This window comes from Theropithecus gelada, chromosome 4, assembly GCF_003255815.1.
Source record: "Theropithecus gelada isolate Dixy chromosome 4, Tgel_1.0, whole genome shotgun sequence".
Lineage (NCBI taxonomy): Eukaryota > Metazoa > Chordata > Mammalia > Primates > Cercopithecidae > Theropithecus > Theropithecus gelada.
Genome location: NC_037671.1, coordinates 53,917,428 through 53,944,172, shown reverse-complemented (window position 1 = coordinate 53,944,172; position 26,745 = coordinate 53,917,428). Strand labels below are relative to the sequence as shown.

Here is a 26,745-nt window from a genome sequence, read left to right as displayed (position 1 = left end):
ATACTGCAAACTCCTGAAGTTTCTAAAAATAATTATATTATGTTCAGTTGTTATGAGAGGAACTTCTTTTGTATCTTCTTAAAAAATTAGCAATCTATATAAAGATTACATATTAAGATATCCAAAATATTTGATTAGTAAGAATGTCTTTCTTCTTGACCATATAACCAGCAAAAAAATGATTTCATAAAGAGTTTTATTTTATATCTATGTAGCACATTATCAGTAATAAAAATCTGTTGAATTTATTTTATACAACATTAGCACTACCAGTGTATATTTTCTTCTTGCTGCTTATCATGAAATGAAAGAGTTGCTTTTTGACTGTCTTTACAGGAAAGATTTAGGAAAAGTAGTCTGCCCTGAATTAGACTGTGCAAGTCCAAGGAAATATCTCTTCAAGGATCTGGATGGGAGAGCCCTGGGTCTGCCTCCACCAGTTTCTATATTTCCTAAAACAGAGGCAGAATGGACTACCTCCTTCTTCAACACAGGTAAGCTGTATCTGAACTCAGTGCCTGTAGTAGAGGCAAGGGTGCTTGTGAAGGAGCTGGTTTAGCTGTGCTCATTGAGAATGAAACGTACTGGTGAAGACCTAAATTCTAAAGCTGGAGTCTGTGCTAATCTGCTGCCAATTCATCTGTATCACAGGAATGCTGAGTCATTATGTGATCTCACAACTTTACTGCTGTGCCCTCTATGAGGTTGCCTGGGTCCATGTCAAAAGTGCAGATTCTCAATGCCCAACTCGGTGCACAGCTGGGAGGACAATTCTCTCCTAGCTTGGGCACTTGGGCCTGAAGCAGTCATCATGCTCAGTGTTTCATACTGGTCTGCCATGGAACCAGCTCCTTTTTCTTTAAGCTTACCTTTCTTTTCTGTCAGGACTTAAAGCGCTGTCTCAGTGGTAGGGTAGATGTCATGTGGTTTGTCTCCCTTTTCTCCATTCTCCAACTGTCTCCCAAACAGGGCTGTGCTCCAAACGTCTTCGTCTTCTTGCTTATGCAAGCAAAGCCCCCTTTTATATCAGTTTTTATGGCTGGACCCCTGGAGAGGTCATTGTCTTTTTATTTCCACTAACAAGGTGACTCTGAATTCCCATTTGTGTTCAGCTGGAACCTGCTGTGGTCAAACGTAAAGAAGTTTTTCTGTTTTTTCCCTATCTCATTAGTTGATTCTTTTTAGATGTCTTTTCTGGTCTTCCTTGTCCTTTTTAAGTTTTGAATGTGAGACTGTCAGAGGACTATGTCCTGAGACCTTTTTCCTTCTTTCTCTAATTTTGCTCCCTAGGACCAAGACTGAAATACCATCAAATGCTGATGACTTCCAGTTTATATCCTCAGCCTAGACTTGGTCTAGTATAGCCAACTGACTTTACTTGGAAAGACAATAGACATCTCAGACTCAATATGCCTCAAAAAGATTCTTGATCTCTGCCCCATCTACAACCTGCTTCTTGCCTAGCTGTCCCTACCTCAATAATTGGTGCCACCATTCCTGAGGCTATTTAAGTAAAAAACCTGGGAGTCATCTTTTATTTTTCTTTTTCCTAACCCAAATTCTCAATCTTCTCATTTCCTCCACTACTACCACTCTCACTATTCCCTTTACTACTAGCCACCATTGTCTCTCACTAGATGAGAGAATAGCTACCTTGCTGATATTCTTCCTTCTACTTTTGTAGTCTCTAGTCTATTCTTCACATAATGGCCAGAGTGATATTTTTAGCTTTCCACCCATTCAGAATTAAGACCCAGCTACAAACCTGTAAGTCTTGCAGCCCTGGTTCCTGCCTACTCTCTCACCTCCTCTCTTGTGACAGGCCTTTTACTTAGCCATCCTGGTCTCTTACTGTTCCTTTAACATGGTAAGCATATCCCTACATCAGGGCCTTTGCACTGGCTTTTTCCTCTTCCTGGAATATTTTATTCTCACTTCTTTGGGAGCTAGTTCCTACTGTTCAAATAAGGTACCCTCAGAGAAGCCATCCTTGACCACCCTATCTAAAATAATCATGAGATCATTATTCTGTAGCTCTGCTATGCTTGCTTTACTGTTTGTTGGAGTCGTGTTACTTAACATTGTATTATAAATATAGTTGCTTATGTTAATGTACTGTTTATCCTTTTTAGAACACAAACTTCATGAGGGCAGGATTTTTTTTTTTTTTTCTCACTGATGTGTATTTGGGAAGATACTCAATAAACTTTGGTTGACTGATCAAATGAATGGATTATAGGTAACCAGCCAGAATAACTTGCTGTTTCACATCATCCAAGAGCATGTGAATGAACTGAAGCCTTCAGGTTGAAGAATTTATCTGTAATACGAAAGCCTAAAATGCAGATAGTTCTAGGTATCTCTTTACTTGTTTTCACCTTTCTTTCATCTGAACTACTGCTACAGTACAGCATTTGGTACTTGGGGCTGTTTCTACATATAATTATTTTAATTACCATAAAATTTCATGCTTGAGTACTTATACTTTTTAATATTTATTTTATGTTTTTCCATATGTTGAAGGCTTATCTCTGGAATAGAGTGACAAGCTGTGGGGACTACAGTATTGGTTTTAAACTCAGCGCCAAGTGCATGGAAATGCTGAGTAAATGTTCATTTTAATATGTTGGCTGCATTTGTTGAATAGAACCAGCAAATACCTTTCTTGCACAGAAGAATGAAACTCAGGGACACATTTATACTGAGAAAATATGTGGGTAGTAGTAAAAAGAAAGTAGCAAAAGAAAAAAGATAAGGGGTTACCCTCCTCTTTACCCCTAGATCTACTCAAATGGCGTTCTATAGTAAGTTTTCTATTGGTTTTAAGAATTATTCCGCAATTACAGGTATTTATGCTATGGGGAAAACATTCTGATATGTTAAAATAAAAACATGCCTAATTGTGGGACTTTTCTGGACTTGAGCTTTTGGTGAGGATCCCATTTCTGTGGAATCCATAAGGGATGTGTGTTTCAGAGTATTTGATGAAAATTATATTTTATCCTAACAGAAGGGAATAAAGACTGAAGACAATGTCTTAGTTTGGGTTGTCCCGGAAGCAGACCCTGATACAAGGCTTAGAATTCAAGTAGTTTAATCGGGGGTGATCCCATAAAACACCAATAGGGAAGTGAAGAAGTATACTAGGAAAAGAAATAAGGCCAATAAGGGAAGTGTGATCAACCTGGTTGCCACTGTGGAAGCTGATGCTCAAGTCTGATGGGGAACTGCGGGAGACCGTGGGAACATCACTCCAAATTATCCCAGCCAAGCCACAGGGAAGCTCATGTATTTATATCTCAAATCCTGGCTCCTCTGTCTTTGAGCTTACTTTCTTTTCTGTCAGGACTTTGGGGGATGCTTTGGGGACATTAACTCTCCAGCCCTTTGGCTTTCTCTGAACACAGGCTAACTGTGCTCTTTCTTGGGGCCACCAAAAACTCTCAGAAGGAAAAAAGAGAGAGAGAAAAACATTAATACCAAAGTTATCAAAAGAAAAAAAAAAAGCTTTTCAGAAGGAAGTCATAGGTTTTTGTGGTAGCAGCCTTTGGTGTATGAAGGTGAGTGCCAAAAATACATAGGTGTGGCATCAAAAGCATCTGTTACAAATAGAAACTCTAAAATGTCCGTCAAATTCTCCATGTTTAAATCATAAGAATATTCTTTTTAGGTGATTGCTTACTAGGTGTAATACGCTGTTTAGGCACAAATACGTTCTTGCTGCTGGTTGCAATGGTAGAATATTTGCTTTTTCTCAGCTCTTTACCATGGCTGTCAAACATGATTCAAAGATAAAACTGCATGAGTAATATCATATTACACACGATTTACTATCACTGTGTGGACAAGCATGTATGTGTGTGAGTGGCTGAATGTCCGTATGGAGGTATATATGACTGACTGCCTAAACTCCTGATGTTTTAGAGCTTTATAACATTTTAAATGAGGTTGCTATAGGTACCAACTGCAAGGATTCCCACAGTGGAATCTGCTGTTTACTGCACTAAAAATACAATCTGTGTCCTCTTGCAATGAAAGAGACAGCACATAGTAAATGGTGCCTTCTGGGTGCTGACAGGATTGCAGTGTTTTTCTTTGACTTCCAAAGTATGAGTAAATCCCTCCTTCCCTAATGCAAATTTCTTTTCATTTTCAAACCATTTTCTCTTAGCTACTTTCCAGTTCCTGTCCACAATCTGGTGGATGATAAAAGCACAGATTTAATCTCAGGATAATTAATGACTATTTTGTATTTTTTCTCTTCAAGACAAGAATCTATGATTATCTTCAGTAAACCAGAGAAAGTAACGCAGCTAAGGTGAAAATGGAGACCACCGGAACCGAATTTTATATTTATTCCAAATGTCATTAACAGACGCTTATATCCTTTCCATATTTTTTAAACATATCTCTCCAAGTCATTTGGAGTCCATTGCCTTTGAGGTTTATTTTTAATTTGGAAAATAACAGATTTTATTTGCACATATAAGTTCATACAAAAACTACTCACCCAGACAGATATCCACAGGTCCAAGCATATTGTCATATATTCTGGCATTAGGAGCAAAAACCATCCATGTGGATCAGCTCTGAGGAACACTCTGCCAGTGGGTTTCGCTATCTGTGTAATGCAGAGTGTGTAGCCAGGGGAGAAGAGAGCTGCTAATTTTGCTTTATACTTATCTGTAAGTTTGCATTTGCAGCCAACTTTGAAAAATGTATAACAGTAGAGAGCAAGACAGCTCATACCAAGCAGGTGATCTTCTGAGAACCATTTACATTTTATTCTGCAAAGGAGTTCTTTTGATTATGGAGGCATCTGATGATCTGAACATTCAAAATCATTTAGAAGAACAAAGCACTGAAATTAATGTCCCATTCAGGTAGAATTAGGCAGATACCAGAACTTTCCATTCTGGCTCCGTACTCAGTTTCTGTCTGTTCCAGGCTACAAATGGGTGTCGTCACCTCACAACCCGGTTCATACATGTGGGGCACCAGCAGTGTCGGGAGGCAACAGAAAGAAGCCAGAGCTTCAGTTTCAATAGCATTTAACAATTTCTCAACCATGACAAAAAAAGCGGAAGGGAGGTAAAATGAAAGCTAGCATTGCATGAGCACCTTTTTTATGCTACACGTTGAAATTGGCATTTTCATGGATTTGGCAAGTGTATTTTGCCTACTTTCTGTCTACCAGAACCTCTGTAAGCATGGAAACTATAGCAATGAACAAAACAACATTTCTGCTGCCATCAAGCTTATGTTCTAGTAGGGTTAGGTACATAAACAAATAAAAATTCCAGAGGTACATAAACAAAATTCCAAATAAACAAAGAAATATTCTGGGACCGGTGGCTCATGCCTATAATCCCAGCACTTTGGGAGGCTGAGGCGGGGAGATCACCTGAGGTTGGGAGTTGGAGACCAGCATGGCCAATGTGGCAAAAATCCGTCTCTACTAAAAATAGAAAAATTAGCCAGATGTGATGGTACATGCCTGTGATCCCAGCTACTCAGGAGGCTGAGGGATGAAAATCACTTGAACCTGGGAGGTGGGGGTTGCAGTGAGCCTAGGTGATGCCACTGCACTCCAGCCTGGTTGACAGAGTGAGACCTGACGCAAAAAAAATTATATATATTGTATATAATTCATATACATTCACATACACACATATGTGTATGTATATAACATGTATATATTATATGTGTGTGTGTGTATATATGTGTGTGTGTATATACGTGTGTATGTATATATATATAGACAGTGCGCTGGCTGTCTGGAGGCAGGCAGTGTATATATGTGTATATATAGATGCACACACACATACACACACACACACACACACACATTCCAGGAGAGATGAGAAGGATGGAAAAAATACAATAGTGTTTTGGGCTAGAAAGGTAGTTTGAGTTGTCTGTGTGCGTGTGTGTCTTGTGTGCAGGGGAATTGCTATTTGAAATAGTTGCATTTCAAATGAGACCTGAAAGAGGAGTGAGGAGGGCCTGCTCTGAGCACACAGAGGAGCCTTCCAGGGAGAGGAAGCAGCCAGGGCAGGGACTGTGAGACCCGAAAGGGCCTCAGCATGTGTGAGAGGTGGCTGGAAAGGAGAACGTTGTGTGCAGTTTTTGAGAGAAGGAGCAGTTGCAGATAGACAAGAGGCCGCCTTCTTCTTGGCCAGGGTAAAAGGTTTGGATTTTATTTCAATTTATTTCTCTATTTAGTGTACATTTCAGATGTACAGCATGATGGTTTGATAGGCTTACACATAGTAAAATGACTACTATAGTGAAGCAAATGAACATATCTATCATCTGACATGGTTAACCACCCCTACTTTTTGTGGTAAGAGCACCTATAATCCATAATATTAGCAAAAATCCTGACTACAACACAATATTATTAACCTAGAGTCCTCACGTTGTGAATTAGACCTCTGGACTTATTCGCTTTACATATCCTTACATATCTGCAACTCTGTGTCCTTTGACCAACATCCCCTCATTTCCTCTCACCCCCAAACACCTGTCTCTGTTAACCACATTTTTATTTTCTATTTCTATATATTTTGGGAGATTTTAAGAAAGGTGGCGGTAGGATTTTCCTCGTTCCCTGAAAAGATTGTACTAGCTGTGTTGGAGTGCCCTGGCTATCTGGAGGCAGGCAGTGCAGCCAGGAAGCTGTGCAGGTGGAAGGGGAGCAGGTGAGGCTTGGAGGTAGCTGCTCCACACGTGCCGGCCCACAAACTATTGGCTACCTGTCTACAGTGATGTATTCACAGAAATTTACCACTTAGAAACATAGTAATTTGGCAGAGTAATTTTATGTCTGTTGAGTCTAATAAGTAAAACATGGGGCTTATAGTTTGTATATCTAATTTGTCTGATAATCTGTATTCTTTTTTTTTAAAAAAGTATTACTCTTCAATAGACTGAAAATTTTAAAACAAAACAATCCCCCCTCATTCTCCTGCCAATATTTTTTCATGATGTGGTCAGGACGCTAGCTCCTAAAACTGGCTTATTGTTAGGATCATCTAGGACATTAAACATTCATTGGCAGGTAAGGAGATTTTGAATCAATAGGTGTGTGTAAAGTCCAGACCTTTGAGTTAAACACACACACACACACACACACACACGCACATATAAACAATAAGTGATTTTGCTGTGTTAGGTTTGAGAATCACCACTATAGAGTTATATGTTCCTTTTGAAGTAAATAAACAAGATATTAAGAAGATAATATTTTTAATTTAATAAGTGGATAGTTTCAAATTTTCATGAATAATCAAGAATTAGCTCTCTGTGCCAAATACCAACAGATATAAACATACTTGCTTATGAACACACTGAATGTATTTCCACAAGAGAAAAGAACATTAGCTAAAAAGATTCAGGAATATTTACAATCTTAATTAAGTATTTGAATAAAAACAATATATTAAGTATTTGAATAATTAATTCTTAATTAAGTATTTGAATAATTAATTCAAATACTTAATTAAGTATTTGAATAAAAACAATATATTAAACCTCTTTTTAAATAGATCAAACTGATCTCCTAGAAGTGAGGTGACTGACCTCAAAATGTCACTTTCATAATACATCAGTGGATAAAAATGGGTTTGATACTAAGTTTATGTTTTAAATGCCACATTGAGTAGTTATATTAAAAATATAAACTCACGATAAGCTTTTCCCACACTTTCCTTGACATTATTTCCAGCAAAGTGCTGTGGTCTGACCAAGATTTCTGACCACATACACCTTCAGGGCAGGTGAGTTTCCCATTCTTTACCATGAGACAGTAGGGAACATTTTTCAAATTGTGTTACTTCTTGGACACTTCTCAAGAAAGAAAGTTATAAACCACTGTGGAGACGTTAAAAGTGACTGGCTTCAAATCAAAAATAAAAGATTAGGTTGATAAAAAAAGAAAATAAAGCTGGCATTTGACTGTCAGCCCATTGAGTGATGAAGTGGTTTCTAACTGAATAATGGGGAAAGTTCAGGTATTGTGGCAATGTCTGCTCAGCTGCTTAACAGAGAGTGGCTAGCAGTTTCTCAACTTTTTGTTGCTAGACCTTGAAATGTGTCTTTTCTTTAAGCTTTCTAGGCTTCTCTTTCTTCCCATTTGTCCTGAGAATGACAGCAAGATGGTATTATAAAATGGGAGATTGGAGAGGGAGGGAGACAATGAGAGGACAGAATGGAGAGAGGAAACGGTTGTTAGAAAATTTGTCTGCCAATATCAGTGCTTGCAGAGGTCTTTTTCTTCTAGCTAGAGGGGAAAATACCATTCTCTTTTCCCAAGCAATTATAGGCCCCAAAGATTGAAGCTTGGTATATAGCTCTTTAATCTCAGCAGATATTTATGGTTAAACATTAGACTTTTAGGATTCCAGATGTCAGGGTATTAAAATATAAAGGCACAGTGGAGTCTCAGAAAATATTAGACTCTTTGGGATACATGGCTGCAAGGGATTTTAATCCCAAGCAGAGGGAGATAAGGCTTCTAGTAGTATGTTGTTAAGACCCAAAAAGTACCTTTTCTTCACCTTATTTTCCCACTCCCTCATGACTTGCCTGATCTCCAGGCAGTGAATGGCATAACAATATTTGATTACATTTTGAAGCAGTCCATGCTGTGAGTTGGAATGATTTTCATGTGTAATCTATAAAGGATGATGTGAACAGGCATGTGATCTATGGGGACAATTTCCTTTTCCTTTCCTCAATCTAGGCATGTTATTACTGTGATTGTCTTGCTCCTCAAATCTTCCATTAACAATAACAGCATCTAACACTTGCTGAGTGTCCACCATATTTCTGACTCTGTGCTGTGACCTTTCAATGAGTTACTTTATTTAATGCCATCAGCGGGATCTACTCTAAGAGATAGTCCTGTTGACTCCATTTTATAGATGTGGGAACTGATGTAGACATTAGGTAACTTGTCCAAGTCATAAAGCTAATTAACAAGGTTCAGATTGAACTGTGTTTTATTTTATTTTTTTTTTATTTTTAGAAACAAAGTCTCACTCTGTCGTTCAGGCCAGAGTGCAGTGGTACGATCATAGCTCACTACAACCTCCAACTCCTGGGCTCAAGTGATCCTCCCACCTCAGCCTTCCAAGTAGCTGTGACTTACAGGCACATGTCACCACACCTGGCTAGTTTTTTTAAAAAACATTTTTAGTAGAGATGAGGTCTCACTATATTGTCCAGACGGGTCTTAAACTCCTGGACTCAAGCAATCCTCCTACCTTGGCCTCCCAAAGTGCTACAATTACGGGCATGAGTCATCACGCCCAGCCTCAAACTGTGTTTTTAAGACTATGCTATACTACCTGGTACCATCTATCCAAGTTTTCTTCCTTCTTTCTTTATATTCTTCAGTGTTAACTGTCTTAGATCTATCAGCTTTCGTCACATACAAAGCTCTGTCCACACAGAACAAAGAAAACTGAGATTGTGCAATTATCCTAGCAATTATCCAAACAAACTAGCAATAATAATAATTACCATTATCTAGTGCATTCCATGTGCCAGGCATTATGCTGAATAGTTATGAATACTCTCATTTATCCTTACAACAACCTTAACATGAAGGGATCGTTATCCCCCGCAGCATTTGGGAAAATAGAGGTTTGGAGAAGTTAACTAATTTTTCACAGTCCCACAGTTAGAACGTGCAGAACCAAAATTTAAATCTATATTTGTCTGATTCCAAAGCCAGAGTTCATAGCCACTTCTGGATAATTATCATTGTGTGGTCTGAATCATCTGGTAGGACTCTATGCAAAGATATAATTAACTGGATCATTCACATATTTTACTTTACTTGGTAACAAATAGATTTTTAGAGTTTAATGAGTAACTGTTGACTACTTTAACATTTTTGAAGGGCAATATTATAACAACCACACACAAATAATACTCATTTAGTTCCTCTTCTTCATACATAATATATATATAGCTATCCCTAAATATCCATGTGGCATTGGTTCCAGGACCCCTACAGATACCAAAATCCACAGATGTTCAAGTCTTATATAAAAAAGGTGTAGTATTTGCATCTAATCTACATACATTATCCCATATACTTTAAATCATCTGTAGATTACTTATAATACCTAATAAGATGGCTAACACATCACTTCGTTTGTGTGGATTCAACATAGTACTCACCATGTGGCAAAATCAAAATCAAGTAAAACCTCTGTTTGGAACTTTGTAGAGTTGTTGTTTTTTTTTTTTCTCCACATATTTTTGATCTGCAGTTGGTCAGAACTCAGGAATATGGAGGACCTTTGTGACCCTCCTTCACCCATTGCTCAGCTCCATTACAGCCCTTCTCGTGGGCTGCTGCCATCATTTTACAAGTCTGCCTTCTGACCAGACTGTGGGTGACTTCAAGGTAAACGTCTTTGAATTTCTAGTACAATTTCTGGAACATAATATATGCTTTGTTAATGTTTGTTGAATGAGGGAACAAGTGTGAATAAGAAAGTCAGGAATTTAAGTTTAGTTTGCCAGTCAACTCTTCCACAAAGTAAATTTTATAGATTAAATTAATGCATAATTTGTTTTAGCATTTTCAAAGAATATTCCCTCATTTTCTAATTTCAGGAGATTGTAAAAAATGTTATACATGGCCAAATAAATTTTGAAAACTCTGACTATTCCTATTTTGGAGACCACCATGTGTATGAAAATACTAAGGATTCTGATAAGTTCTGCAATTAAATTTTTAAAAATACTGTTTAATTTTGTGTTACCCGGTATTTCCCAAGCTTTTTGACAAGAGAATACCTGTTCATACTACACATTAGGGTCCCTTGGAATAGGTGTACTTCAGAACACATTTTGGGAAATATTACCTTATGTTAATCTATTAGTCTACAGGAATACATGCTAGTTGGAAAGAAATCTCAAGATTGTAGTGTCTTTGATTTGGATGGTCCCTTGAAGGTCAATCAGCTTCACTTCACATACCTACGTGCCCTTTACCTTTCATTTTCCCAAGAAGTGGGAGTTCACACCCTTTTAAGGCTGCCTAGATTATATTATATTTTGATTAACTGTTATTGTTACGCTCTTCCTTCTATGACTTCTACCCAGTGACCTAGTTTGCCTTTTGTCATGACAGAGTATGTCTTTCCACGTTTCATATAAATCTTTCTGTATTACAGCCTTTTATATATTCAAAGACAGTAAGACAGTGATTTTGTAATAAACCAAATGAGACTTTTTCAAGCATAGGAACTCTAAATTCCTTCTATCAGCTAACATATGATTTTTTTTAGTTCTTCAGTTTTTAGACTGGCTTATGTTTTTGTTGTGGTAAAATACACATAATATAAAATTTACCCTCTTAACTATTTATTTGTTTATTTATTTTTAATTTTTTGAGATGGAGTCTCACTCTGTCACCCAGACTGGAAGGCAGTGGTGTGATCTCAGCCCACTGCAAGCTCTGCCTCCTGGGTTCACGCCATTCTCCTGCCTCAGCCTCTGGCGTAGCTGGGAATACAGGCACCTGCCGCCACGCCCGGCTAATTTTTTGTATTTTTAGTAGAGATGGGGTGTCACCATGTTAGCCAGGATGATCTAGATCTCCTGACCTTGTGATCCGCCCACCTCGTTCTCCCAAAGTGTTGGGATTACAGGTGTGAGTCACCATGCCCAGCTCATCTTAACCAAATTTAAGTATACAGTTCAGTGGTATTAAATACATTCATAGTATTGTGCAGCCATCACTACCATACTTCTCCATAGGTCTTTTCAACTCTTAAAACTGAAACTCTAATGTCATTAGACAGTAACTTCCCATTCTTCCGTACCCCATGTCCCTGAAAACCAACATTCTACTCGCTGTCTCTATGATTTTGACTACCCTTAAGTACCTCATGTAAGTAGAATCATACAATACCTCTTGGGATTGGCTTATTTCTTTTAGCATAATGTTCTCAGGGTTCATCCATGTTGTAGCATATTATGGAATTTCATTCCATTGCATGAACTTACCACATTTTGCTTATCCATTCATCCACCCATGGATACCTGGATTGCTCCATATTTTAGCTATTGTAAATAATGCTGCTATGAATATGGTATACAAATATCACTTAGTGACTCTACTTTCAGTTCTATTCGGTATAGATCCAGAAGTGAAATAGCAAGGTCATATGGTAGTTCTGTTTTTAAATTTTGTGGAACCATCATATTGTTTCCCACAATAGCTGTACCATTTTACATCCCCACCAACAGTACACAATGATTTCTCCACATCCTTGTTGACACTTCAAATTTTCTCTCTCTCTCTCTCTCTCTATATATATATATATATATATATTTTTTTTTTTTTTTTTTTGAGACAGAGTCTTGCTCTGTCACCCAGGCTGGAATGCAGTGGCGTGATCTCGTCTCACTGCAAGCTCTGCCTCCTGGGTTCACACCATTCTCTCCATTCTCCTGCCTCAGTCTCCCGAGTAGCTGGGACTACAGGCGCCCACCAACACACCTGGCTAATCTTTTGTATTTTTAGTAGAGACGGGGTTTCACCGTGTTAGACAGGATGGTCTTGATCTCCTGACCTCGTGATCCACCCACCTCGGCCTCCCAAAGTGTTGGGATTACAGGCATGAGCCACCGCACCCTGCATGAAATTTTCTATTTTGATGGTAACCATTTCAATGGGTGTGAGGTGAGATAGCATTGTAATTTTAATTTGCATTTCCCAAATGATTAGTAGTGTTGAACATCTTTTCATGGGGTCACTGTTAATTTGAATATCTTTTTTGGAGAAATGTCTATTCAAGTCCCATAGTAATTTTTGAATTGGGCTATTTGGTTTTTGTTGTTGTTGTTGTTATTGAATCTTGGGAGTTCTCTATATGTTGTGGATATTAATCCCTTACTAGACATATGATTTGCAAATATTTCCCCCCATACTGCAGGTTTCCTTTTCACTCTGTTGATAGAGTTTTTTGATCCACAAATTTTTGAAATTTTTATGAAGGACTGGTGTATTTTTTGATGATCTTGTCTTCAGTGATTTTTTTCAAAATCTAGGAATAAGAACTGAGCATTACCCATCCAGAACAGCATTGTTCAATAGAAATATAATGCACTAGTGTAATTTAATATCTTAGCATACAGGCTAAAAGCAGTAAAAAGAAACAGATGCAATTAAATTTAATAATACATTTAATTTTGCTCAATATATTTAAAAAATCATCACTTTAATATGTAATCAATGTAAAAGTTGAGATATTTTGCTTTCTGTTTCTTATATTATGTGTTTAAAATCTGTTGTGCTTTTTACTGTTATGACATATGTCAATTTAAAAAGTATGTTTTTATCAAAAGTATTTGATCTTTGCCTATATTTTGTAAACTTTGCAATTGAAAAAGCAGAATCACATATAAACATTGTTTAAAATATACCTAAACATTTTCCAATAATTGTTATCTGTTTTACATTTTAAATTATAATTAATTAAAATTATACATAATTTAAAGCTTAGCTCCTTAGTTGCACTAGTCACATTTCAAAGACTAAATAGCTACATGTAGCTGCGCTCACCATATGGATATCTTTCTTCCTTTGTTCTGAGGGACACACATTAAAGAACATTGATTTTTTAATCCATGTACTAGACTCTATCCCTGTTAAATTACATTTTTGTAAGTCAGCGGTCTTCAGATGCAGCCTGGGTTCCTAGGATTAGAAATGAATCACAGAATTAGAAACCATTCTAGAGAGCACCTAATTGATTCTGGGCATATAATTCAGTCAATTAATAAACAAAACTTGTCTAAACTTGGATTACCTGCCATTTGCAGGAGGTATTATTTAAATACTCAGTCCTCCAAACAAAGCATCAAGATTTTCTGAAACAGAATTTTACTACTCAAGTTAGCAATCCTTTATGAGAAATCTATTCACATTTCTCTGTTTTATTGTATGTTTGAAAAGCAGTAATATCAGTGTTCCACAGAGGAGCTGTTTTTGAATACCTATTCCTAAATGAAATTACTTGATTTTTTTGTCGTAATAATAAACTGGCTCTCTATTTTCTATTTCTTTTTATTTTAGTTTCTTTTTTCTCTTTTTTTCCCCATATTATTTCAAGGACGTCATTGACTAGTAAGCTGTGTTCCTAGTCTTCAAATTTTAATAATGGAGTAACGCTGCATTGCTGCTTTAATCCTTTCAGTACAATAGTATTGAAAAATTTAAGAAAAATATTAGCCAGGTGTGGTGGTGCACACCTGTAGTACCAGGTACTTGGGAGGCTGAGGTAAGAGGATTGCCTGAGCCTGCAAGGTCAAGGCTGCAGTGAGCCATGATTGTGCTACTGCACTCCAGCCTGGGTGACAGAGTGAGACCCTCTTCCCTCCCTTCCAACCTCTCAAAAATTTAGAAGGTAGAAGCTCAAATTTAAGCTTGTTTTATGCCTAAGATGAATGGATGAATTTCGTCTTTCAGATGAAACACTGAAATTTGTCTATTTTCAGTTTCATTATTTTTGTATTTTCATGTGTATGCATAAATGCACATTTTAATGGAAGGGAATGCTTGAACAGTCCCTCCAATAAATAAAATGCTTGTGCCTTGCCAATAGATACCAAAGCAGCTCATAAATAAGTACTAAGCAAGTTATCTCAATATTATGGGTCTGAAAAAATCATTTATCCGGTTTACAGTTTTTTTCTTTATGTATTTACATTTTCATGAGATGTAAAAACTAATGTTAGTTTCTGACTTTGGAAGCATTCATTAAAAGTATTCTAGAAATAAATATGTTAATGGAACAAACTTTTTAAAGTCAGAAATAGATTCAGATGCATTTGACAATTTAATTTATAACAAAAATAGCATGTTAAATTATGGGAAAATAGAAATTATTCAATTAGCAATGCTGAGCCATTTGACTCATCACTTAGGGAGAAAAAGCAATTTAGAAATTTTTATCTTTTTCTTTACAAAAATAAATTTTAAATGGATTAAAGATGGAAAACCCGATACAATTACTAGAAAATATTGATGAGGTTATTTAGAGTTACAGAGATACTTCTTGAAAAATGAGTTGGTTATTTTGTAAAGTGTGTCAAGGAAAAGAATACCAAAGGAAAGAAATTTTCCTGGACCTAGAAGCCGATCTTTCTACTACAGAATTAAGGACTTCCAGTAAGACTCAATTTCAATTCGATAAGCCTCATAGGAGAAATATTAATAAAAACTGAATGTAAGTTCTTGAAAGTAATTGTCATGAAGGAAGGGAGTTGAAGCCATTTTTTTATGTGGCTATGAATAATAATCTCTTCCCTTTTGGGTGATATTGGTAGGATGCAACTTTTCTTGGGCACTGTCCATGTGGAAACCAGCCTATTCATATCTGTAAGCTATATTCTGTCTTTCTGTTTGAACATGTTAGAGACAAAGGAAATCTTAGAGCTTTATAACTGTGTAGACAAAATGCATTTGAAAAACTTGGCCCCAGGCCTGGCATGGGATAAGCACTAAATATCTTGACTATTCCATTCCATTGCCACAACTGCCACCGTTTATCATGATTCTGGTTGGGATGGTGATGAACATTTGAGCATGACATATTGGTTTTTGTATAAGTTTTCTATTGCTATTATAACAAATTATTAACAATGTAGTGGCTCCAAACAACACCTAAGTATTATCTCACAGTTTTGTAGGTCAGAAGTCTGGTGAACTTGGCTGCTTTCTCTGCTTCAGATCTCTCATTGCCAAAATTCAGGTAATGGCAGGATTGTGTTTCTTTCTAGAGTTTCTGGAGATTATTTCACCTTAAATCTCACTCAGGTTCTTGGCCAGATTCAGTTCCATGTGGTTGTAGGACTGAGGTCATGTAACCGGCAAAAGGGTCCGGCTGCTTACTGCTTATGAAAAGAAGTCAAAATAATAAGTTGTGATAAAAGGAAGCAAGATTTGTTTATTATTCATGCTAGCAGGGGAAGAGTAGAAAGCAATTCCACTCTTCAATTTGTGGAGGGAACACAGAGGTTTTTAAAAGAAGGATTTGGAATGCAGAAGAGGTGTGGGGGCTGGGAGGTGCCAGGTAGCATGACTTGCTGTGGTGGCCCCTCTTGAACAATTATCCCATTTGGCAAAGGGGATGCCACCATCGTGGACCCTGCCAGGTTATAAATTACTTTCAGTCAATTTTGTAGTCACTCTTCATCTGGGAGTGGGTTCCATCTTTAAGCAATCTTTTGTTGGAGAGAGAATTCCAGAGGTGCCTTGCCAGTATCAGGATCTGACTCCTAAAGCATGTAAGGCAATATATGACCAGATAAGAAAGCATGGTGCATGCTTAACAAGCATTTAAGTAAATAAATGTGCATAAGGCTTGGGAGTATTGTATGGAAAAGGAAAGGGAGTTGAGGTTCACAGCACACACTGAGGCTGTATTTTAATATGAGAGGTTACACAGATGTGTTATAGGTTGTTAGACAGGCATAGAGTAGGGCTGGAGAGGGCTCTCCCCTACCCACTAGGAATGTTGAGTGATGGTTCGGCAGTTATCACATTGCCTCTCTAAAAGTGACAAATTGGCAGATGGTGCCAGGAAGAGGCCATTTCCTGATGGGCCACACCTGTTGCACTAAAGTGTTAATTGAATGGAGATGCCAGGAAGAAGCGACTTCCTGGGCATGTGCATAAAGTGGCAGAGTTTGATTTTCTGGGGGCACACCAGCAGCAAAGGGAAGAAAGCCTCAGATGGGCATGCATACAATTTCCTAAACATACTGCGCATGCTCACCTCCCAAGGGTAAGGAGGGCACTGCATATGTGGGCAGCCCACCCTAAGGGAAGAATCATGAGAAGGGGGTTAAAGACGCCAGAAGGGGGCCACCCTATAAAGTCGTAGTATCACAGTTAATAGTTACACACCGCACTTGTTCTTCAGGTCACCCACTTGGATCTCTATCAAGCGTACTTTCCTTTCACTCCTGTTCCAAAGCCTTTTAAAATATACTTCCTCACCTGCTCTGAATCTTGTCTCAGTCTCTTTTTCTGCCTTATGCCCCTCTGTCAAATTCTTTCATCTGAGGGAGTAGAAATTAAGGTTGCTGCAGACCCGCACAGATTTACCGCTGGTAACTCGGATACCTTCCACCAGTAACATATGCAGTTTGTGTCAAAATTGTATCTTGAGACTGGAAGGGAAAAGAGGAAAAGGAAAACAAGAAAAAAAAGTTTAAAATGCAGTTTGAGGCTCAGCTGCTAAGCTGCTCAGTTATGGTCGCTGTATCCTTGCTCACTGTAGGCCAGGCTTCATGCTCAACTTCTAGGGCTGCCTGCATTCCCTGATTTGTGGCTGTCTTCATCTTCAAAATCAGCAATAGTTAACTATGTGCCTCTCATGCTTTGAATCTCTCCCTCCTTCTCCTTTACTACAACTCTCTAATTCTAACCAGAGAATGTTCTCTGCTTCTAAGTTTGTAGTCCCGGATAGTCTTCCTACTTTAATATCTATACACTTAATAATATCTTCAAAGTCCCTTTGCCATATTCACATAATCAGGATTAGGGCATATGCATCCTAGGGAGGCTATTATTCAGCACACCGTAGTTAATTGTAAGACCTTAGTGTTACTCGAAATAATAAAAGTAAGACATTGGAATACTGATGCCATCTCTGCAAGATTTTTTTCTCTTTCAAGAAAGAAATTAGACCTTACCATGTTTTAGAGGTACTGTGGACATGTGGAGAATTCCATATTCAATCTGTAGGATAAACATCAGTTTTTGATTGAAAAATTATGAGGAAATGTTGACAGTTCATATGGGGCTGGCCCAGGAAGCTGGAGGGGGATGAAGCAGTAATGGGAACTTAAAGGGAGCAGGGGTCAGTTCATGCGGGGTATACCAAGAGATGTAAAAGGCTGGATTGGATGGCAGGAAAGAGGACATTGAGGCCAGTTCCTGCGGGGCCAGTATAGCCTGGTTTGTCTTTGACATGCTTATGTAATATTATAAATCTTAACCTGACTTTTGTCTGATTTTTGTCACAAGTTGAAGCAAGATAATATGCACTTTATTTTACCATATGTATTTTAAGTGTGATTGTTTACGATAAACTATCTTTGATGTGTTTATTTACTATACTATCGCTTCAAAATATGGCCAGAATTGGCCTCATCCACCAATTGCCCCTGAGTTAATGGAACCAGAATTTAAGCATTAGAAACTCCTGTATGTCCAGTGTCTGATGATGCTTGGTGACACGAACGTGAACTTCTATAATAAAGAAAAGCAGCTCATTTTCCCTGGATCTCTCAGACACATCTATGACCTACCCAAATAGCTGAGTTTGAGCTTGCAAAAGCTTAGATGAGGGAGCACTGCATTTTGCAGCAATTAATTTTGCAGAGGAAGCAGTCTGTTTAAAGATGCCTGCAGCATTCACTAAAAATGGGGGTTGTTTTTCAAGGCCACCAGAGCTGCATTTGGCTAAGGCTGGCTCATCAACAAAACAACAATGCTAAAATATGGCCTCCTGGGTTTTGCAAAAGAAGGGACTAGAAGGGCAATGAATTATGCTCACCTTCTAGAACTGGGTGAAGACTGTAATTGTTTAGCCCCCTAGCACAACCCTGCAAGGGTTAAAATGACAGAGATATTAGTTTGTGATGGCTAAAATTGTTGGTTTGAAGCTCTCGGCAATACACAGACTGTTATTTACCGGACTTGGTCGATTTACTTCTTAATGCAATAATGACCTGTGAAATGAAACGTGAGCTAGACAATTGTTCCTCATTGTTTCCAGTAAAACATCCTTTCATACCCCATTAAACCACCATTAATTCCATATGAAAGAGAGTCATGCACAAACACCCGATGGTCTCTTTCTTTCTTGGACTTCTTTGCTCCCACACTTCTGTTTCCTTTCCTTCTTCTTTGCATTTCCTCTTCTCTTTCTCTCCATTTTTTCCAAATAAAATATGAACATAATAGATTACATGGCGAGAAATCCCTTTGAAGGACAGGCTGAAATACATCTCTTCCAAAACAGGGGCAAGATTTCAATTGCTGAGCATCCACATGACTCTCTGTTTGCCTTAGACATGAAAATACCAACAGCAACAGAAAAGTTTTTCAAAACAAGGAGCAATTGTTTAGTCCTGTTTAAAAAAGATCCAGATGCCTGTTCCAGATATGTAGGTTTTACGTGGTCCCACACTGGGGATGCCAATCATGTCACACGGCTAGGCACCTTCACTAGCCTGGGGCAAGTGTCCTTCCCACTGCAGGGACACACAGGGATCACTGGAATCCCCCTCTGTTTTCCAGCAGCCTTACTCATTTTGAACAGCTTCTCCTTATTTCTGGACCTACTTTAACTTTTTTATTACTAAAGGCTCCATCCAGGAAGATTTGAGCCACATGGCAGAAAGGTGCATTTGTAGTAGTTCCTCTCTTTGACCGTTTTCTTCCTACAACCTCACAGCTAAGTGTTGTCCTAACTTCCTTCACTGCATGATTAAAATTTTTTGCTATCCAGTTCACCCCTTGCTGTTAGCATGATCACTGCATCACTATAATTTCTGTCTCTGTGGTTATATTGCCTTCTCTTTTACTGTAGTCAAATATCCCTAGGCCTCCTTCTTATAAGGACACTTGTGATTACATTTAGAGCCCAACTAGATAATCCATGACACACTCCTCCCTCAAGATCCTTAACTTAATAATGTCTACAAAGTCCCCTTTTCCATGTAAGATAACATTCACAGATACTGATGTTTAGGGCATGGTCATCTTAGGGTCATTATTCAGACTAACATACACAGTGATTCCAAGATTTCAAGATACAGATAGATTAGATAGATGGATAGATAGATAGATAGATAGGTAGATATTAATAGTAGAATGCAGAGAATTTTTCCTCTTCCTTTGAAGGCTCCAGTCTGCTGAAGTGAAGTGACAATATGTAGATCAACAGGACAAACGGCATGCAAATTTATTAATGTGTGTAAGTGTGGGAGCCATACAGAATATCAGATTCAAAGAAGGACCAGATGATTGTGGCTTAAATACCCTATTTACAGGAGAGAGTGGTATGAGAGGCTGTAGGCAGTTTAGAGGAGTAGTAAATGATTTCTAGGGGAAGTAAATGGTCCCAAAGACTAGATAATTGTTTGTAAATTATTCCCTTTGAAAGCTTAAAAAGACCTAAGGACAAACAATAGTCTTTGGACGAGTTATGAGAAGGTGAGGGGAGAAAGTACAGTGTGAACGTAGGTTATCTTATTTTGCAGATACAGTCTCTCAGGTAATCTTTTGCAGCTGCCCTCAGAAGAATAGGTGAAAAGTTTTTGTGGGCATACGACAATTTTTAGTCTCTTCTCTGGTGGTTAATTTTTCCTGATTAGTTGATAAGATTCCTAGAAAGGGGATCTGAAGACAATTGCATTTCTTTTGGAAGAAGTTTTCTTTACACAGATACCAGAGAGAATACCTTTCCACACTTGTTGGGGAGGGGGTAGAAGTAAGAGAAGCTTAGAAAGTCCCTAGTTCTGAGGCAGTTTCTAAGGCCCTTCAATTTCTTTTAATTCAAAAGTGCTCAGTTTGCCAAGCCTCATATCATACTTTGGGGTACCATTCTACACACCCCAACTCTTTCTCTTTCTCTCTAGCATTATATCTGGAAAGCCCAGATCTGGTGATTCAAGATATTTTCTTTCTCTTTTCTCCTTTTTAGAGAGATGAAGGAGAAAGAGGAAAGAAAATATCTTAAATCACTCTTGGTCACCCACACACAACTGATCCAAAATAACATTTCATCATCAATTTTTATTTTAATCTTATTCTCTCTTCCTGTTTTGGAGTTAGTTATGTTATCACACTTTGAAATTTTCAACAATTCATTTTCCCAGCTGTCTTGAAATTACTTTACTTACCGTGAATTGTTCTTCAATAGTCAACAGTTTCATGGTATATATTCTGACATTGATCTATGTGACAGTACCAGGTAATGAGATGTAGTTCTGAGCAGACTTTTATGCCCTTTTCCAAGACAGTATCTTTTCTCCCTGTTTTAGGATGCCTTTCAATAAAAAATTAGCTGGAAAAGAAGTCAGTAATTAGTGAAGTAAGTACATGATTAATGACTCATTTAAAACATGCCTAATTTGAAAACAAAAATGAAAACAAATGAGAATGACCCTTTATTGTTCAGAGCAGGCCTATTTCTGTGGTGGTTCCCTGTTGCAGGAGACTTTGCAGAGGTCCTGTGTTTTTTTTCAGGGGATGTCTTCTCCGCCCTGGGAGGAAGTCAGTCTTTCTGCTCACATAACCTTGGAACTTATAGCTGATTCCATTCATTCATGTTACATTTTACTTAGAATGGTTAATTACATTAGCATGTGGCTTTCCCCAATTAGATTATATCCTCCTGGAGGGCAGGAAAGATTTATTATGTTAATTTTAGTTTAATTTAACCAATATATATTGATTATCTATTACAATGTGGTAATAGTTACTACTATTCCAATAGCTCCCATTTACTGGGTGCCTCTTACATACCTGCATTGTGTTATACGCTTTACGGATCAGATCTTTGCAATAACTTGGAAAATAAGCTTCCAGTTAATCAATTCTAATTGATCTAAATATGATGAAACCAATGCTCACAGAGTTTAGGGACTTTGCTTTTTTATATCAAGTGATAAAGTCAGGCTTTGCATTCAAATCTATCTGAATTTAGGGCCCGTGCTTTTCTTAATGCGCAAACTTTTGTGTATATAAGCTTTCTGGGGAATTTAGACTTAAGTGAGATGCAACCTTGAACCTCAAAGAGATAACAATTCAGTAAGAGGGAAAATCCAAGTAACCAACTGTAATATAAAGCAATGTAAGATAAGCACCTATAAATGCATAAATTGTATTCTGAGAGCTTTGGAGCTAGTGGAATTTTGGCAGACGGAGAAAAGGACCCTCCACACTGAGGGCAGGCATGAATAAAGAGCTCAGATATTACAAGGTGTGGGGTATTTTCATTTGGATGCAGTGTGGAAAGCATGCCGAGAAGAAAAGAAGGGTGGAGACGTATTTTTGGAGAGCCTTCAATGTCTGATTAAAGTACTTCTATTTACTTCAGTAACCACTGAGCAGGCTTTGAAGATTTCAGGATAGAGGAGGAGCCTGTAAAAAGCTGAACTTTAGAAAGATTAATGAGACAGCAGGAAGCAGGGTGAAGAATGGGTTGGAGCATGGACCAAATGGAAAGACTTGTTAAGACACTGTTTCAATTGTTCAAATTGAGAAGAAATTGATTGAGGACTGGGAGGAGATTGATGGCGGCCAGAATGGAGAGGATGGTACAGATCAAAGAAATACAAAAGAGAGGAAATAGAGTTTGCTTACTCCTGACTTTGGGGACTGTGGAGAGGGTGTCAACAGTGACGCCATTGTCCGTAGTCAGGATATCTTTGGGAATGGAAGTTCCAGTAGCAGATATGGGGGAGTAGGAAAGAAGAGGATGGTTGCTTAAGCTTTGCCTTTAGTGAGTTTGGGGTACGCACTATATGGGAGAGGAAACATTCAGATATTGAGCTGGTGGTTGAAATCTTTGGAATTAGAGCTTTGGAGATAAATTGCAGCTAGACATAAATTATCTGGAATAAAGTGGTAGGTGAAATAATATGGTAGAGAAGCTTTATTTTATTTCTCTCTTCTTTATCAATTATATTGATATGCTATTATTATTGATATATTATTAATAATATAATGATATATTATTATTGGTATATTAATATAATAATATAGGTATATTATCAATAATATACTACTAATAATATACCAATAGTAGTGGGTTATTGTTAATAATATTGGTAAAGAAGAAAGAACATAAATGTAAGTTTATTACCAATAATATTGGTGTGGTAAAGATAACCCATTTATGCCGGAAGTTGCAATTTTTTAAACTGCAAAATCAGACCTTGGCCATGACCTTGAGCAGTAGAATATAAATAACTCCCATGTGCCCACTGTTCCATTATTGGAACACTAGGCATAAATAGGTTAGGAAACAACAATCTGCAACAAGGATGTAGTGGGACCATCTACTGAGAGGAGAAGCTGAGCCATTCTTGTGCACTAATGGAGGAATTAGGTACAGATACAATGTGATTCGAGGAACTGGTTCTTCCAGAGCCTTGCTGACCCTCAAATACTTCCCTTACCCATGTTATCATTTCCTTTCTATCCTAAAATTGCTACCTTTGCTGCCAGAGCTTCTCCTTCATAAAGTCAATGTGTACATTTACTCATTTATTAACTCATTTCTTCACCAGATATTTATTGGGCATTTAGTGTATGCCAAGTATTGTAATAAAGGCTGTATGTACAAAATGACATAATCTCTGCCCTCATTTCTTATTGGGGAGAGTCAACAAAAAGAGATAAATATATATACATACACACATATATATACATATACACACAAATGTATATACATATATATACATACACACAAATGTATAATTATAAATAGGTGAATAGGTATATAGGAATAATATCCTAAATATGATAAATGCTATATCATGAAGAAAAAATAGGAGTGCTATAAGTGCATCAAAATTTAGAATAGTGGTGATGGGGGCAATGTGAGTTGTCAAGGCAGGTGGCTCTTGGAAGTGCATTTAAACTGAAACCAAAATTGAATAAGAGTTGGCCAGAAACAGTGTGGAGGGAAACGCTTTCCACTTCCACTCACAGCTGAGTGAGCAGTTCGTGTGGAAACCGCAAGTAAGAAAGAGCCTGGGCACTGGAGGAAAGTGGGCTGTAGGGACTGAACAAGGGTGCCATGCAAACGAGCAGCCTGAGAGGAGGCTGGACATGTGGATGAGAACCGGTTCCTGAGGAGCCCTGTGGGACATGTGAAGAAAACGAGATTTTCCTTTCTTCTTTGCAGAGGAGACTGATGTAATTTACTTCTCATTTTTAAAACTCTGAGAGGTTTGCAAGAGTGGGTAAGAGGGAGAGATGAATTAGCAATTCTATCTCAGTGATCCATGGTGGTGATGTTGATTACTCTGGTGGCAGTGGAGATTTTGTTAATTTTCTGAAATTTCAAAAATATTTCACACAAGATAGAAAAGTATAATGGATAATAGAATTGATTAAGGATATTTTTGCCATTTTGCCATGTGCCTCCCTTGCCCTGCCTCCGTGCACACACATCTGAAAGCTTTTTTAACGGTTAGAATGCCAACTATGTGTAATTCATTGGTACCTATTAAAGTTAAAGCATTCTTAAAAATATGCATAGTAAAATCTCTTTTAAGACTTTCTTTTTCATTTGCAAAAGATTTGTGGAGACATGCCATGTATGTCAGGAAGTGTATTAGGTGCTAGGGCTAAAAAAATGTGAATAAAGAATGATCCTGTTTTTGAAGAGCTGCCAGACCTTGCTTTGTTTATAAATTTTGCCAAGAGCATAATAAAGTTTTTGCTATTAGAAAGCAATGCCATTTATTGTACAATATATAATGTGATTTGTCCAATTATAGATTGGAAAATTAGTTTTGTATAAAGAGATGACATATTTGTAAGATAATTTACAACTTATAAAAACAGTAACACATTTTGGGTCTCATAAAACCTCTCCAAGTCAGTGTTTCTCAATGAGGGGAGAGGGTGTCAATGATTAATTTTGCTGCCAGGGGAAATTTGGCAATATTTGATGACATTTTTGTTTGTCCCAGCTGGAGACGTGCTACTAGCATGTAATGGATAGAGTTCAGGGAGGCTGTAAAACATCCTACAATGCACAGTATAGCACCTTTCAACCGATAATTATCCAGTACAAAATGTCAATAGTCAAGGGTGAGAAACCTTGTACTAAGTGATTACTTTTTTGACCATAAGATAGATTGCCTACCTGAGGTGAGAGGATTGCTGGAGCCCAGGAGGTCAAGGCTGCAGTGAGCCATGATTGTGTCACTGTACTCTAGCCTGGGCAACAGAGTGAGACCCTGTCTCAAGAAAAAAAAAAATTGTTTAAAGCATGATCTAACTCTTAATTTGGCACACTCTTTATTATATTACACTACTCATTTTGGAAGCTTTAATAGTTGATATTCAAACTAAATATATTTCTATTACATATGCACTTAAAATTGGCAGTTTTTTGCATATTTTCATGAAGCTGTCATGTTAATATATTAGCACCTGGACATCCTAGCCAGCTATGATGTTGTTTCCAAGTCTGTGTGGACTATATACTGAATTAAATAAAGCCATGAAATATCAAAACAGTTTAAGTACAAAAATGTATAACTCCTGTGCCATATTATAGGTACTTAAATGATAGTTTCTTACAACATAAATGTGAAATAAACTCCGAATGCATGATTATTGCTCTTGTATTTCCCTTTGTCTTGATGCAGTATACTTGCACATCTGATCACATCAAATTGCATTTAATCGAAATGACATTAATCGAAGTTAAATGTCATTTCCATGCTTTTTTTATTTGATTATATCTCCGTTTATAGTTGTTCCCATTTTATGTGAAAGAAACTGGAAATAGCATAAATCACTTTCATTGAGACCATCTCTATTTATCTATAGATCAGATAACAAATAGTACACGTTATTTAATGAACGTGACATAGTATAGCGGTATAATCTCTCTGTGCTCAACTTCACATCTTATCAGTAATATCCTGATTGCTTACACTTGAAGTAGATACAATGAAAAGGAGTTCTAAATATTTCTATGTACCCTTTAGAAATTTTACCTCCTGAGCAACAGTGACTTAACTCAGATTTGTAGGCTGTGACAGTATTTTGTGATTTAGTTGGAACATAAGACACATTTTCCCCATTTTGTATTCCCAAGAGAAATAATCATGATAGAATAAGTGTGCTTATGGTGTCTAGGACACAGGAGAACACCACCCCTCATTGGGGTAATGTGGCAAATTGCACATGGTGAAAGAGCAGTCAGAGAGAGAAAGTAAGACTGGCTTGTAGGGCTAGTAAACCATGGTCCACATGGCATGATTTGAAGGGATTAGGGAAGTGCTTTTTCACCTGCAACGTCTAATCAGCTCACCTGCCCCCAGGCCTTAAGCTCCAAAAGAAAAGATTGATCCATTGGGTATATTAAAAAACTGTTTTGTCTTGAGCAGACCATTATGAAAATGTCAGTGATCTGAGATGAAGCAAAAGTTGTTAACCATTAGAATAAAACCATTTAGCAAGGCTTCCTTAGCCAGGGGTGTCTGTACTGGAATACTTTGTTGAGAGAAAGGCCTTTTGGAAATGAGGCACACGTGGCAGATACTTGTGATGAGGGTCAAGGCAAAACAAGGTCTTCTTGGCTTGGCCTTTGTCTACGTCGCTGGCTTTATTTTTTAAGAGACCCATCCTTTTGAACTCAGGCTACCTTCTTCTCTAACGCTGTTTCATGCCTTCATGCCTGTGTCCCTTCCACTCTCTTCCCAGTCTCCTTCCTTGCCCTGCCTGTTGAGGGATTGCTTACTCAAAATATAGTCATATGTTGCTTAACAATGGTGATACGTTCTAAGCAGTGTGTCATTAGATTATTTAGTCATTGTATGAACGTCATAGAGTTTACTTACGCAAACCTAGATGGTGCAGTCTGTTCCAAACCTGGGCTATATGGTATAGTTATTGCTCCTGGGTTACAAATCTAGAGCACAGCATATTACTGTACTGAATAC

The 26,745-nt window shown here is 37.7% G+C and overlaps 1 protein-coding gene across 1 annotated transcript in view; it reads left to right on the top strand.

Moving 5' to 3' along the window:
- PKHD1 (PKHD1, fibrocystin/polyductin) overlaps nt 1–26,745 on the top strand; it is a 469,778-nt gene that overhangs the window by 346,117 nt on the left and 96,916 nt on the right. Inside the window, 1 exon segment of the mRNA XM_025382975.1 lies at nt 337–494. Within this exon segment, the coding sequence (XP_025238760.1) occupies nt 337–494 (158 nt within the window).